Below are 16,641 nucleotides of genomic sequence, written 5' to 3' on the forward strand. Positions count from 1 at the left end.
AATGAAATAACTGACGATTGAGCTTGTGGTAAAATCAACTGCAAATCAAAGACATTAAATCTCTGAAGATCTCAGCAGAGGAGGATCAAACATCTCCACAAACATGAGAATCATTAGATTGACTTTATTTCTGTCAGACATCTAGAGAAGCACTTATTGAGAATTAACAGAGATTTAAATGTTGATATTTGATTCATTTGAAGTCACCATTGTGGTGGAAAGTGTTTGGTTTAGTTGGGATCTTGGTCCTCATTCTTCTGGTGTTAGCTTGTCTCTGGCTGTTATAACTGTGTGTTTGTGAAACACTGTTGTTGTAGCAAAGACAGACAAATTTAAGAGAGCTCAGGTGTTATCAGCTCTTTGTTGGTGATGATAAAGTCATCACATTACAAGTATCTGAGGTCATGAAATAAGTGTTGTTTTGTTTGTATATATCTCCTAAACCTTTTAACTCTGCAGTACAGGCACCAAGAGCAAAATACTTATTTTGAAGTTGGAAAAAATGCATGCGTTTGAAATATTTTGAGCAAAAGCATCATGTACTCACACACACAGACTTCTAGATTTAGCATATGCATCACAACAATGGTGACAATCAAAACAAACAAAACTGCTCCATCGTACAAACTCATCCCTATTTTCCAGACTTTTTAGTTTTAATTGTCACCATTGATGTGATGCATATCCACAATCTTGATGTCTGTGTGTGACTACATGATGCGTTTCTTAAAAATAAGTACATTCTTTATTTCTACAAAGTGTCTGTCCATGAAAATAAATACATAGTTGCAACAAAACATTAATAACTTATTGTGCTATAGTTTAATCAACATTAAAAGAAAGATGTTAGCACTTGAGCTCACTGCTCTCTGCCACAATAAAAGTGTTTTATAACACACAGTTACAACAGCCAGACACAAGCTCACACAAGCAGTATGAGGACCAAGATCCCAACTAAACCAAACACTGTCCACCACAATGGTGACGTCAAATGATGTTGATGTAAATGATGTAAATTGATCCTCCTCTGCTGAGATCTTCAGAGATTTAATGTCTCAATCATCAGTTATTTCATTATTTCATGAAGATTATTTATTTTCTTGATTTTAGGACAAACACAGTGTCTGGAAATTACATTGAAGTAACATCTACATCTAATGCATCCTGAGAGTGTTGATTTGGTCCAGAAACAGTATAAATGATGTCTAAATGAACCTTAAATGATGTTGAAAATATTTCCACTGACCACTTTTGAACTAGTTTTTAACCTTGTAAGGACGTTCTGTGAACGTCTAAATCGGACGTACAGAAGACGTCAAAAAAAGACGTCATAAAAACTTTCATTCTGGCTCCTCAGTGGACGTTTTTTTTACGTCTGCAAAGACATAAAAAGACGTCCACTGTACGTAACTTTGCACAGTGGGTAAGTTCACAAATAACCTAACAGAGTTGTTTTTGTGTTTGTCTAATTCTATTTTTTTTTTTATAAGATGGGAAAACAATTGCATAAATGTGATGCATTGTTTAATTTGGTTTAGTATATAAGCATACATTAAACATGATTCAAATGAATGTTATTTAACTTTTTTAATTATCCTGATTTAGTTCTCTTAATTATTATGCAATTTATACAATAAACTTTATGTATTTTAAATAAATAAACTTTTTATTATCAATTAAGAATAACTACACTTTACATAAACTAATTACATAAACCCTGAGGATTATGCATTTAAAATAAATAGGTTTTATTATCCTAATGAAAATAAATCGTATAAAGTTTATTTGGTAGATTTGTGTTAAAATTATGAAAAAAATATAAATGGGAATTTGTTATGTAATAAAATTACATAAATCTTAAATTTTGGGTGAAATATTTCTGTGAGTGCATGCTGAAATCAATTCATGCCATAAACATCTGAGAATTCACTAGGACCAACTTTATTAAAGCAATGGTTCTCAAGCAGGGGCCTCAGCTAACCTAGAGGTCCACATGATGACTTAAAATTAATTATATTGAAAAAATATAGAGATTCACCGATTGCAATTTTCTAGGCTGATTTTGATTCCCGATATTTTAGTGTGATCTGCCGATCCCGATTTTTTTTCATAGAGATATAATTGACAAATTATACAAACAAAAGTCAACTTTTCTTCAATGCAAAATTTCATTTAAAAAAACAAGTAAAAATACAGTAATAAAATAAGAACAAAATTAAAAAATTGCAAAAGCACAAATAAATGCAATAGAATAAAGAGAGCTATGAAACGAAGTTTTTCAGGTTAAGTAAGTTTTTATTCAGGTAAGAAATACTACAGAAATTAATCAAATGTACATTTTTATCAAAAGTAATTTCTGTAGTCTTCCTAGTAAATATTAAATACAAATGAATGCTTACCTTTAAAATTATAAAATGTATTCACTCAAAAGCAGAAAGTGGCTTTCTTTGTCTTTTGTTCTTTGATTAAAGGAACTGCAGTCAATATTCCTGCTGTCTGTAATGTTAGTTTATCCACGGACCCAATATACTGTTACACAACACACTTTCTCAACTATTTTTTAACGTTTCAAAACTGTGTTTAACTGGATACTCGCCAAGATGGCCATTTTGTAGGGGTGTAACGATTCACTCATTTTCTTGATGCATCGATTACAAATCCTGACGATTCATATGCATCGATCTTGAAACATGATTTTTGAATCGTGAATCGCCAATCTCGGGCAGTAATCGATTCAAAATGCTAAGAATCAAATGGATCGCGATTTCTATAGTGATTCAATGCTTTCAAAATATATACACATTAAATTACTACACGCACAAATTAATGGAGACCTTGAAGAGTGTTCGTGAATCGTGACTCTAATCTGTCCTTCACGCACTCCACTGTTAACCGCTCGAGACTGTCAGAGGACTGCGCTCACGCTCCGTTCGTCTCCGACACAACTGGCGTGCGATCTATAGGACTCGTGGCCAGTAATACTAAAGTGAAGTAGCTTTACTTTTCTGTAGTCTGTCAATGGCTCTCTTACCGACGGTGTTACCGGAGCAGTCGCAAGCTGTATTTATTGCATGGATGGAGCAGAAATGTAAGTGTCTAAATAGTACGCACAGCTCCATTGAATGATAAATAGGTTTAAACAATGCGGATGAACCGAATGTACGAAGGAAACTGTTAAAATAACCACAGCATTAACAACGACCTTGAAATAAGAGTGCGAGGTTTATCTGATAATCAGATGAATGAAAGTAGCATTCGTAGCTTAAGCAAACAGACAACGGGTGCGTTTTCTCTCAGAATCATCATTCGCTGATGGAGAGGAAACATTTAATAGCTACTATAGCATTTTATTTTGTGAAAATTAGATAAAGACGTTTTCACACTGAAAGAGAAGTGATTTCGCTCTCATAGACGTGCCAGGCTTTATCTGCAGCTAAACTGAATAAAAGCAGAATGAACTGTTAAAAAAACCCCACAATAAATAAAATTTATGAATGATGCAGTGCTAATTAACATATCATTTATTACAGTACAGAAACTATTAAGTATATTTTCTACCTTTTTCTGTGCAGAATAATTGCTAATTAAATGTAGCCTAATATATAAAACAATTCATAAAATTGCCATTAGGAAAAAAATATAGATTACAAATAATTGATTATTGTCCAGCAGTGTATTTTATTTCTTACAGCTAATTAAAAAAATAAATAATAATAATTATGATAATGCATAGGCTACATACATAAAATGATTGTATTTGACATTTCTGTCACTTCTGAAATGATGGCTATGCCCCTTGTGTGACAAATTGTTAGCCTATACATAATACTCTTTAAGCTCTTTTTTTTTAAATCTTACATACATTTTTACGTATACCATGTCACATCATTAAACTAGCATTTAACAATGGACAAAAGTTTTTTTTTTTTTTTTTCCTAACCTATGGTTCTCTAACCATAAAGGCTGCTGTAATTTGCCCCCTGACTAAGCATTTAAAGAATTTAGGGGAAACATTTGAATAATCCTGTGAAGGCACCTAAAAAATGCAGAATCGAATCTTTATAACCGAATCAAATCGAATTTAATTGTGAACCGAAAGGAATTCACAGGTGTGATTGGCAAAGGACAAAAAAGCAGGAAACTTTACGGTGCTCTTACCATGACGCGGCGACAGCCCCAACCTACCCCCCCCCCCAAACCACACACACCTACAGTGACATAATTTATATAGTATAATAAAAAATAAACAAATAAAAAATATCGTACTTGTTTTTTGTTTAAATGAATTTATAAATTAATTAATTAAAAAGAGAAGAAAAAATTAAATACACATCTAAATTAAATGATTGAACAAAAAACAAATCATAAATGGAGTAATGTGGTACATATGCTTCAAAGACTGTGCAAAATAGGGATGAATTCCAAAAAATCTGTCAATGATTTGCTGCTGACGTGCACGAAAACTAGCCATTTATTGGGCATTTCTTGTCCTCATTTCTATGGTGTCCTTTACATCTATTAAAAATAACATCTTTATTTCCCTCTATATTTTTGAAAGGTTTCTTTTCTTGTGTTTTTGTTCAGCCATTTTGTCAGTGCTTTATTATAGACTTCTATGATTGCTAATTCACAACAGAAGACGATTATTAGGTTGAACGTTCAGAATACGATTCCATAGGTTATATTTCAGCACGAATTTCGCGAATGAACAGCGACTCTTTAGTAGCACGTAGAACGCGTTCATGTCAAGTAAAGTTTTTGGGAAAAGCGTGTGGAATTGCGGCGAGCGTTTATAACCTTTCACGTAGAGAGCGCTCTTCAGAGCGAAGATAAATTGTTATCGGGAAACTCAACCCAGATCAGATTTAAGCATTCATTAAAGTGAATCGGTTCAAAGGAGTCATTAGTTCGCAAATCGGACGAGTCATTAGTGGACAGATATGTTCATATGCTCCGCGCGTTACTCCCAAATATATTTTTAGGTCACACAGATTACATTTCAGGAGCATATGCGACAAAAATGTTGGCAATTTCGAGCCTTGTAGAAGCTGCTAAACTTTCTAGCTAGAAGTAAGCAATAACCAACATGGCGTTACTTTGCTAAGTTAGCCCAGAATAGTTTAACATTAATGTTATGGAAGCATGACAAAAGTGATCAATAGATTGGTTAAATTTTACTAGACCTGCATATAAAAATGAAAGACAATATATTGGATTTGCTTACATGAATCATCCGTGTTCACTGTCTTCGTCAGTCAACTGAAGCTGATCACGTGAGTAGATGGTTGGGTCTGTGCGCATTCAGAGCGGTGCGCGTACACTTTGAACTTCAATCATGACAAATGATTGGACTACTTGCGGAGTGACATGACGACATGAATCAGACACACACAAAATGTTGACAGCGGTGAGCGGTCATTATGTTTACCAATACCCAATAGCCTTCTCAAAGATTCACAGCCCTATCATTTTGACATAATTTTGTATGTTTTTGAACGTTTTAGTGCAGTAATGTTGGTATTTGTGGCTCACAAGCTGTTTGAGATTGAGCACGACTTGTGTGCTCCACTAATATAGATCAGTGGAGGTGCGAGCGCTTTTGGTGTAAATGCGAAACCTGCGGGAATGACTAAAATAATGTGCAATATAAGCAATATTTAAGCGGAAAGAAAGAAAGAAGTGAGACTTAACGGCCAGTTACCGATCCGGGCTGATCATAAGGAAAATCGGTCAAATCCCTGGCTGATCGATCGGTGCATCTCTAGAAAAAAGAAATATTAATAAATTCAACTACCAAATTTTGCTATAAGTTTGATCCCATCCTATAATTATTGCTGTTAATGGTGTTCATCGTCTGTTTGATAAAATCTTTAATTGTTTTTTTTTTCCCCATACATTTCTGCCATATTGTAGAAACTTAATTTTCTGTAAAGTTGCTTTGCAATGATTTGTATTGTGAAAATTGCTGTACAAATAAACTTGCTAAAACACATGCTAAAAACACACACAAAAAAATCAAGATAGATGTAAAATTAATGTTAATCATTGAATCTTCTGGTATCACAAAATTAATTGTTTAATTATTTTTAATATATGGACACTCACAGTTAGAAAAGTAAACTTTTCTGGCTCAAACTTTCAGATATTTTTAATTTATTTTTTATTTGAAAGCTTAATGACTGTGACACTGAACTCACATGATCGTGGTGGTGTGTTTGCATTTTATGTTTGGATTTTCACTTCTGGCGATTGTATTTATCCTGTATTAGTCTTACTGGGTTTTTGTTAAATAAGCAATGGTGATGTTAACTTTTGTGTTGGACTACAAAAATACATCATCACTACAGCACTCTATCAGAATCAGAAGTTATTGCCAAGTGTGAATGTGTATTTTTATTAAAGACAGTTCAACAACATTTCAGATGTACATGCAAAATCAAGGCCTTTGAATTTGTGTCTGTCAAATATAATTTTTCATGTCATTCTTGACCAATCACAACACAGTACATTTAAATATGTGGAAGCACAAATTACATTTAGGAGCTGCTGCACAAGGCAACATTCTAAAGAATAACAACGTACAATATAGCTACTGAATTATATGACCCTTTTTAAATACAATTCTGCATACACAGAAGAAAGTCATGTGTTTGGAACTTGAAGATGACTATATTATTAACGTAGTCCCTTTAATACCATTATCAGCTAAACAATAGCAGTCTTTTTGGAATAAAATCAGCAAAAAAAAAAAAGAACATTTGAACTCAAAAGCTTAAAATAATGAATTACAAATGAAGATGTCCATTTTGACCTTGTTTAGTTTTAACAGAACCAGAATCTTTGGATTTACAGCCTGCTTTAGTGAACACTAAACACACAATTAGAGGAATCACTCAGACCCCAGCAGCCCATGTGCAGCGGCTCTTATTGTTCCTATGACAGCCAATGGAGACACTTCATGTCTTCTGGCATCATACACAGACAAAATTGAATCGTTAAAAACAGAAAGAGTAATTCCCACATTATGTACCCATCCTCATATTGTTTCAATCCAGTGTGCTGTTCATCTTTCAGAGGGGATACTAAAAAAAAGCATCAAAGTAGTAGTCTATATGACTTGTGCTCTATATTCCAAGTCTTCCCTATTTGGACTGAAATTTAAATCAGGATCCGATGGCTTGTCTCTTTTGTTTACGGAACATCAATGAGGTCAATGCTGGCACAGCACATAAATGCACCAATTTTGAATGCGAACATAAAGGTAAATAAGATTTAAGCTATGGTCTTTAGTCTAAACATCAGAATTAACTGCTTTAATATCGTTATAAGCCTGCAGATGGACATTAACTATAACTTATTAAGACATTGGTGACGCATGATGCCTCAACCAGGAGGAAATGTACGATAAAGTCTAAATGGAAACACACTGCAATTCAATTGAGAAATAATTTATTTTTAGGGCAGCAACAACTGATTAATAAAATCGATAACTGATCATTTTTTGTCAGTTATTTTTATTAATCAACTCTACACACTATGCAAAGAAAACATATGCCACTTTAGTCACTTCACAACATTGACTTAGACTGACCTGTTGCGTGAAAAGTGCACAACTTGGGTTGATCTAAATGTCAGAATAAGCCATATTAAGTGCTTCAACAAAAGCATAAAAGCATCTTGCGCTATCAGGCGATGTGTGTGCTGTTTAATGCTCAAACTGCATACTGTTTTGAGAACAACATTTGACAGGATGTGAAATTTTGGAAGCAGTAGATTAATATGTATTATCAAATTGTTGTTTTTGGATTTTTTTCCCCCCATCCAATTAATCGAAGAAACTATTGAAAGATTATAAACGACAGGTTTTGTCCTACATCACACCTTGTGTAAGAAGCCCCAAAACAGACACTTCTACCTCAGCCACTGGCAGGTCCCAACAGAAGCTCATCCCAGAATGTTGGATCACCGCCAGCTGCCCTCAAACTGGCGCAGACTGTTTTTATAGACCTGAAATATGACGTTGCTATTATGCACGCGCCGCATTAAAACTTCCTGAATAATCGTAAAACTTCGCGTGGCGAAGAACTTTAAATTGACACGTGCTCGCCAATGAACTATCAGAAAACACTCCAGCACAGTACAAATGACCACGCAGGAAAACACTTGCCCCTCTGCATGTTCTCTAAATTGCTCGTCGCAGTGGTTGCAGTGAACCCAGTTTGGCTCCGTGCTTGAAAAATGAAAAGCCTTATTAAAAACCTGTTCTCATGTTTTCCCCTGAAACGGGTTCATCTTCATAAAGCTGACGCACTAACAAACAAACAGTGTCTTAAGCACTATTATTAGCAATTATTAACTCGTTGTTATTTATCTAGCACAGTCGACATTAGTAACATTTTCTCCTTCAAATGCATTTAACTGGCCTCTCCGGCAGCATCGCCCCGCGGTTCGGCATGATGTGCAGCCCGGCTGCCTCCCGAAACCCCGGGGCAAGTTTCTCCAGCTCCCGTGACTTCTGAGCGGAGCTCAACTTCTGAATTAGTATCCAATGCAACACGTCTGCTTCATGCATTTCATAAAATATGTTGATATACATATCTACTTTTAAGACACAACGAACCGTTTAACGGAACAAAATAAATATCTAGGCAGGGTTTTAATAGTTCACCTGCTAACTGCTGCATTCACAGGATACGCAATTGCACCAATTTTGTGCTACAATTAATAAAAAATATTAATCGTGTAGATGACCATGCAACAACGAGAAAAAAAAACAATTCGGTTTCTTTTTGCCACTAATTAGCATTTTGGCTAAGAGCGATGATAGACTCACTTTAGCATGCTAATGCTAACGAATTTGGCGCACCCTATTTTACGCACATTCATAACAGTTGTTAACGAACGGAAAAAAAATGTTTCCCCGTGGCAAATAAATGCAATTAGTAGAGCAAATGAGTTAAAAACTTTTGAAGATAAAAGGGCCTAAATGTGGAAGCTAACCGGCTAGCGTGGAACAGTGCAGAGGAGCGGGGGCAGTGAACATACACTACTGATCAGCCGCAACAACTTTGCCCATCAAATCCGCTCGAACCGCTACAATCAGAGCGGTTCCTGAATCAGAGTCTGCTTTAACTTCGAGATAAAGTCGGGGAATTGGACTTGAGTGACGGATAATTCAATGTAAAAGGGTTTATGTAGCTACAGAATTACACTTACCTCACTTCCGCAAATCGTTTGCTGCACATTCGGCAGCCGCCATGTTTTTTTTCTTCCTCGGAGTCGGTGCTGCTGTGAATGTGATTCCCACAATCCTCAATCCCGCTCACTGCGAGACTGTACAGGACAGCAGCCGCGGCCCACACGCGCGCGCTTCTCATAATGACCGGCTCTTACGAGCTCTGCTGTCAACCCTGATCCGACCGAGTATTTCAGCTGATGATGAGCAGCATATTGTACTGAAGAATGCACTATTGTGTCCTATTGATCGGTCTACGAATGGAAACAACGGCTAGACTGCACCAGAGCTATTTAGGGCTCAGTAAACTACTTTAATTGTATTTCATGTTAAGGTCGGTGAATTAAGTTCACAGTCAAAAGAATGCCTTGAAATATGGTAACAGTGGTGACAGACCTTGTTTAGTTTTAACAGAACCAGAATCTTTGGATTTACAGCCTGCTTTATTGAACACTAAACACAATTAGAGGAATCTCTCAGACCCCAGCAGCCCAAATGTACAAGCATTTTCCTCAGGGAGTGCTAAATGGTTACAGAAATAAATAAAAATTAGTTTATATGTTGTAGTAATTTTTATTATAATAGCTTCATGCTAATTTGAAAGCCACAGAAAAAAAAATATCTACATGCATTACTGTAATGAGAACTTGGGTGGAAATGTGCTTAACTGTCCTGAAAATAACATCACAAAATGTCCTACAAATGTCTTGTATTATTTTCTCATTTGATTGTGTGTGTTCGTGAAGTATATCAATTCACTGAGCAATCTCTTAACTTCTTTAGATCAAAGAATGATGACAGATATCGACAGCATAAGATTAGGATTTAATAGTAGCAACTCAGATACAGCTTTCATCTCTGCGGACAATTAATATTGACAAATGACTTCACATCCTTCTATACATTAAATAATGCCTTGAATGTACAGTAAACATGAGGCAGGAGGATTTAGTTGATCTGATTTCCTTTTACATAGCATTTTTAAACAAGACAGCCATTAATGTTCAAATGTGCACCTTATTGTTTGCATCTCCATGCAACTAAGCGGCACAGCTATGCAGCACAAAAAAAAAGGAATCGATTTTCTTGCCAGCATAATGTGCCACATCATTCATATTAGCGTGCTTTCTGCTTAGATTTAGCTCCTCGAATCATTTTCGAACAAAGAAAACGTTCATGAATGCCAGAATAATCATCCCCCTCTGGAATAAATAACATTTAGTGCAGGAACGTGTTCTTTAAGTACTAGTACATTCAAATACATATCGAACATCAGAGCTGAAGCATGCTTGCTTTTGAATCTACAGTACAGTTCTTTCCTGAGACTACGCAGCATTTAGTATCCCTTCATACCCAAAACATGAAGATTTCATCTACTAAGACAACATGTTCTTTCATTTTCTTAATTGAGGCAGTGCCTCAAAAATATCTAGATGCAGTGGAATTAATTTTCAGTGTACACATATGTTCTATTTGGCCTGGGCAAAATCTGTCATGAACGCAGCTGCACAGAAATCAAATGCATTAATGGACTGTGAAAATGTGCCTTAAGTCTACTTGGTTTCTAGTGTCAACAGGAAGTGGATATGTATGATATATACAAAGAAAGCACACTAGAGTATGTTTAATCCATCCATCTGATCCATAAAGAACTGTCATAAAGGGTATGGAAAGTGTGGCAGAGGTGAGTATGCTGAGGTGAAGCTGTAGGTCCTTTACTTGAACACTTGAAAACAAAAGTGAAGTACAAAATAATAAGTGTTTCTATGTCCCCTTGTGGTTTAGCAGCATCTCAGCACAACTACACGGAGCGCGTCTCCACTTCGATCTTCTCCTCTGCTTGAGAAGTTTCGGCGTCCTGATGGCTGACACTGGGCCGCACAGTCACCACTGGCCCTCCTCCGTAGATGGAATGGAGGAAGTTCCAAGTCTCTTCAGATATCTGACCTGAATCAGCACCTGTTGAAGTGGAGAAGCAGCAAAACGCATATGTTGTTAATGATAGTACTTGAAAGAAGTACACTACTTAATGTAGGGCTGCATGATTAATCATTTTAATCATGATCTCTGCTTTTCTTGATTAATTAAGCATAAAAACAATATTGGCAAGCTTTTTTTTTATTATTATTTTTTATTTATTTATCTGGTCTCCACAAGCAATTAAATATTAAGAGCTTAATACCCAATCAGAACTTGGATTTTGAAGAATGTTGGTAACCAAACAGCTGACGGTACCCATTGACTTCCATAGTATGGAAAAAATGCTACGGAAGTCAATAACTACTATCAACTGTTAGGTTACCAACATTCTTCAAAATATCTTCTTCTGAGTTGAACAGACAAAGAAACTGGAGTTAATGACAATTTTAATTTTTAGGTCAATTATGCCTTTAACAGGATTTTGAATTACTTTAATACTAAGAATTTTACAGTTTAAGCTTTTTTGAGAAGCTTTTCAAGATTTTGTACAGAGTGTGTTAAAGCAGCTATTATGTAAGTTTTTCTTTTTTTTCTTGCAATATTCATGTCAAAATCATTCTGATAGTACACTAAAATCTAATAAGACAAATGGCATCTGGTTCTTTCATACAATATACAAAACTACATACAGTTGCTTCAACATTTATGATGGATATAATAAATCAGCAAACTAGATGGGGTAAAATAAACCCTGCATATTAGTTAACATGCCCTTGATTTGTGCTTATGTGAAAGTGCAATAAATCTGATTAAATGTAAAAGGAAATTTCTCAGAAAAATCTTTAAAAATGTTAGCAAAATAATCATAATGAATTTAACCATTTTGAAAACAAAAAGCTAATATTGACCTTATTTACTTTCCTAAAAGGACAAAGATTACTTAAATGTTATTTAACTTTACAAATATTTTAAAGAACTTCAGCTGGTAATACACCACATTGAAGAAGTAAAATGGGTTATTATTTCTGTTTTATGGTAACTGTAAACATAAAAATGTAAACATAAAAATACCTGGCTTTAATGTGATGTGTCCGTTTTTATTTACAGCAATCTTGGAGTTATCAATTGGTCCTGGTGGGTCTGAAAAACACAAGACCATCCATCTATAAAAACACACCAAATCTCCAAAACGACCGTGAAAAGCAAACAAAATCTATAATGAAATTCTTCAAGAACTCCTTAGTCATCAATAACTGCAGGACATAATGCTGATATTCAATTTCAAACTTTCAGATACTTTCGAAGTATCAGCAGCAGGGATCAGAAATGACTTACCAATGTCCTTGCCTTTGACAAAGCCTTCCCATTCCCGGAACCATTGCATGCTGATACAGTATATAACCACAGGAGACTCCTCCTCCTGAAACGCCTTATTGAGCTACACGAAGGACAGAAGAGATGAGGAAAGAGAAAAAACACATGAAGACAGAGACAGATACCATTACCTGAGTGTTTCTTCGTAATATATCATCCTACCTCACTGAAGCCAAACAAACAATTACATGAAAAACTGAGACGGAAGCTATGTTTCAAATCTTAGTGAGCTACATTGCTGTTTACAGCCTACAATAGCAACTGCTTCCTATAGGGCAATTCACACAGAACATGTTTTTGCATTCTATCATTTCTCTATGTGAGCATGCGCTAGTCAGAGACCTTCAACATTCGTTTTTTTTACAGTCTTACTCTTCACGTAAATTTAGTAATTTTATAATACAAGTAGTGCGAGTGGTGGGTTCACTAGAAATGCATCTATATTATTTCATTCCTGGTTTTGGGCATTTGGGAATTTTATGGCCAAAATTCTCTATTACTCTATCTACAAAATATGAAACACTAAAATCAATTGATACAACTGAATTTAGACCTCACAGTTATATAACGTACAGTATGATAATGTTATTAATTTTGAGAATTTAGACCTCACAGTTATATAACGTATAGTATGAAAATGTTATTAATTTTGAGAAGACACTGAACAGGGTGGTTCAAATCTTAAAATGAATAAATAAATACCCATACTGTAACAAAAAAATCTATTGATTTTAGCTTTTCATTTTAATATCAGCCAATTAGACATAATTAATCATAACAAGAAAATAATTATTAGCAAATTGATAATATGAGTTAGAAATAGTGGATGACAAATTTGATTGATTAATCGTGTTTGTGCGCTGCGAAGTGAAAACATTCACCAATCACAGCTCTTTACACTAGGGAATAATGCATTTTTATGAAGAAAACGCATATGAAAACCAGGTCACGGTGTGAGCTGGTGTGGGAAAGTGTGCAATCCAAGAAAGCTTTATATCAAACTCTTCTTATCCGATTAATCAAAGTAATAATCACAGACTAATGAATGATCAAAATACTTAGTTGTAGCCCTAAACGGCTTATTAGTACACTTATAATTCCATATTATCAGTGACTTGGCCTTAACTTGAACTAAGCAAAGCATCTCTGGATGAAATCAAGTACTTTTGTCCTCATGCATTAATAAAGAGCACAATTTGGGAGGGGGGCAGGGGTCACACTTCTGATCTCATTCTGAGAGGGTGTTTTTGGTGGTGGTGATGGAGGGGTGGGTTAGTATCTGTGCACACATTAAGAGGCCAGATAACAGTGCAGGCGTTAGACCAACCCAAAACAATGAGATGCTTTTTCGCTTTACATGTCCCTTTAGGGGCGGTTTACACGACAATAATTTTGTCCAAAAACTGGAAAGTTTTTATACATTTTGACTGTTCGCTTACACAACAACAGCATTTTGGGGACTGAGAACGCATGTTTTTGAAAATGGGTTTCAAAGTGCTTTTTTTGTTTTTGTTTTTTTTACAGCACCGTTATCGTTTCCATGTAAACACCCAATATAGGAATCTTTGAAAACGGTGACGCCATGTTCGTGCGTTAGGTATGTAGACATGCGCAATACATGTCAATTTTAAAGGCAAGCGCAAACAAACATACACAACAATGGCGAAGTACATGGTACTGTTGTTGCTGCTCAAGAGTTTGATAACGCTAATTCAGCAAAGTGTGTATTTACTTTACCAATATTACAACTAACAGTGGTTACTAACAAGGCGACTGCGCCAACTACTGGCCTGGCATACGTGATGCGGTGTTTTTGGCTGTTTTCGTGAAATGGTATAAATGCGAATAGTTTTGAAAACGTTTTCGTGTGTATGTGAAAGCATTTAAAAACACGAAAGGAAAACTTTTCAGTTTTTGACTACATCGTTGTCGTGTAAACGTATCCTTAAATCTACGATGCCATTGCAGCTCTTACCCGAACAAACATGTCCAGCTCATTCTTGTGGCGTTTCTCCAGCTTCTCAATCTCGTTCTGGCAGGTGTGGCAGACATATAAGTGATTGACAGCGGGACCGCCTCCGTACCTATTCAACAACGAGCCAACAATTAGCATTTAATAAGAAGCTCAACTTTCAAAGGAAGTTATAAAAAAAAGAGCAGTGACAACTCTTACCTGCTATACAGATGATCCCATACATTTTGGGGAAGCATCATAACCAGATCGTCAATAAATGAGGCTTTATTTGGAGGAACACCTGTTTGAGAAGAAGAAAAACAAGGTGTCAAAATTTCTAACCACCAAATAATTTATTTTCTACTCAAAATGGGCATCTGTACCCAGAAAGTCAACATGAAACGGTGTGCAAGAAGATTTATAAATAATAAATAGGAAACTTTTCCTTCAAATTCATTAGACTCAGTTCAAACAAATCAGATCAAGAGGACAAAAATGCTTTGAAATGCTTTCTTAAGAGATTTGTTTTAGTTTATTGCACTTTTTAAGTGGAAAGGAGAGGAAGAGATTTAAAAAAAAAAAAAAAAACAATCAAAAAGGATGTGGCAGCACTCGACCTCTGTAATGCCGGTAGAATCTGCAATTCTATCTAGAGTGGAGTCATATCTGTGGTGTATAAAATACTTTATAATGGGTCAAGTGGGAAAGGCCTAGATCTTAATAAGAGTGGTCCTCACCTCCGTGGGCACACAGGAAGTCATGGTTGCAAATGGGTCCTGGCTCAGCGAAGGTTCTGAACTTGTTCAGCCACTGGCGGGAAATGTAGAACTGCAGGAGGCTTGGCTCCATCATGTTGAGCAGACTGGTCACCTTCCGCCTCTCCTTGTGAGTCTCATCGTTACTCTTCCTGTTGCACACACACACACACACACACACACACACAAATGACATCAGTGCCATTTAGCAATTGTCAACACACATACTTCATCACAGCACTGAGATTTACAGTCAGACTCAAGGCCATTTGTCCTGCTCAACATAACCTTGCGCTTTTCTGCCTAAAAGAACAGATGCATCTTAAATCATTGTTTGTTTATCACCCATTCAGTGAAGATCCCAAGATAACAGCTCTGAGTGTTTGTTTGGATCATTGTCCTGATGGGGGATCCAACCACGGCACATTGTAAGATTTCTAAGAGGCAGTAATGTTTAGATTTTTTATCTGTTGGTAATTGATAGAATCCATGATGCCATGTATCTGAACAAGACGTCCAGGACCTCTGGCAGAAAAACAGGCCCACAACTTTAGAGGGGACCTATTATGCCCCTTTTTACAAGCTGTAAAATAAGTCTCTGATGTCCCCAGTGTGTGTGTGTGAGGGTTTAGCTCAAAATACCCCACAGATCATTTTTATAGCTTCTTGAAATTAGCCAAAATGCACCATTTTTTTTCCCACTTTAAATGCAAATGAGCTGGTGCTCCCGCCTCCCTTTTCATAAGAGAGCGGAGCTTCAAGATCTCATGCTCCAGCATACCAATGCTGCCCAAATAAACATTCCACTATTAGTACAAGCCTGTTATCTGTTCAGAAAACATACTCAGTTTAAAAGTCAGTCATCTGATTAAACTCAAGTGATTGCATCGGCGCAACATGCGCGCAAACAGTGACAATGCAGCCTATTTATTATCATAATAAAATACAGTCAGTCAAACAAGAAAAAAACTAAAACAACAATACACTGCTCAATTTAAATATGTAGTAAAATATGTGCAGTTAAGTGTTATCTACATATCGCCGTGATGTTATGCAAAACATTTTGTTTGAAATGGATTATGGAACATGAGTGAAGTACATAATAAATAATAATTTGGCATTCAAATACATTCGATTTTGTGTCAATTGAGAGACCCAACGTTAGTTTGGTTTTAGCCTAAATGACTTTGTTTTGGCTTGTCGTTTATATTGCTATAGCTTCTTATATTTTTAATTCTCGTTCTTTTTTAAATTCTGTTAATTGAAATGATTTGTTACGGAGTGAGGGGAACTAAAATAACCTAGCTATGTTTAAAGTGTTTGTTATATAATGTAAACATTTCGCTTCTGCATTATGCCTAATTCTGAATTAAATAATAAAACGTGACTTATGTTTTTTCTTT

General features: G+C 35.7%; 2 protein-coding genes across 3 annotated transcripts in view; both read right to left on the minus strand.

Annotated features, from left to right (window-relative positions):
- The window catches only part of LOC132155175 (ZZ-type zinc finger-containing protein 3-like), a 59,011-nt gene extending 49,549 nt beyond the window's left edge, over positions 1 to 9,462 (minus strand). Inside the window, exon 1 of one of the 2 annotated variants that reach the window (XM_059564032.1) lies at positions 9,217 to 9,462. The gene's annotated coding sequence lies outside the window, so the exon portion shown is untranslated. Of the gene's footprint in view, positions 1 to 5,701; positions 5,721 to 9,216 lie in introns of those variants that run through there. The other variant, XM_059564033.1, reaches the window with a different exon arrangement.
- A 579-nt stretch (positions 9,463 to 10,041) lies between these two features.
- LOC132155192 (ubiquitin carboxyl-terminal hydrolase 33) overlaps positions 10,042 to 16,641 on the minus strand; it is a 33,012-nt gene continuing 26,412 nt past the window's right edge. The window contains exons 19-24 of the mRNA XM_059564055.1: positions 15,221 to 15,390; positions 14,703 to 14,784; positions 14,505 to 14,613; positions 12,491 to 12,593; positions 12,227 to 12,295; positions 10,042 to 11,194 (exon numbers count right to left, since the gene is read on the minus strand). Of these exons, the coding sequence (XP_059420038.1) occupies positions 11,037 to 11,194; positions 12,227 to 12,295; positions 12,491 to 12,593; positions 14,505 to 14,613; positions 14,703 to 14,784; positions 15,221 to 15,390 (691 nt within the window). The 3' untranslated portion in view covers positions 10,042 to 11,036. The remainder of the gene's footprint in view (positions 11,195 to 12,226; positions 12,296 to 12,490; positions 12,594 to 14,504; positions 14,614 to 14,702; positions 14,785 to 15,220; positions 15,391 to 16,641) is intronic.

This window comes from Carassius carassius, chromosome 12, assembly GCF_963082965.1.
Source record: "Carassius carassius chromosome 12, fCarCar2.1, whole genome shotgun sequence".
NCBI classification, from domain to species: domain Eukaryota; kingdom Metazoa; phylum Chordata; class Actinopteri; order Cypriniformes; family Cyprinidae; genus Carassius; species Carassius carassius.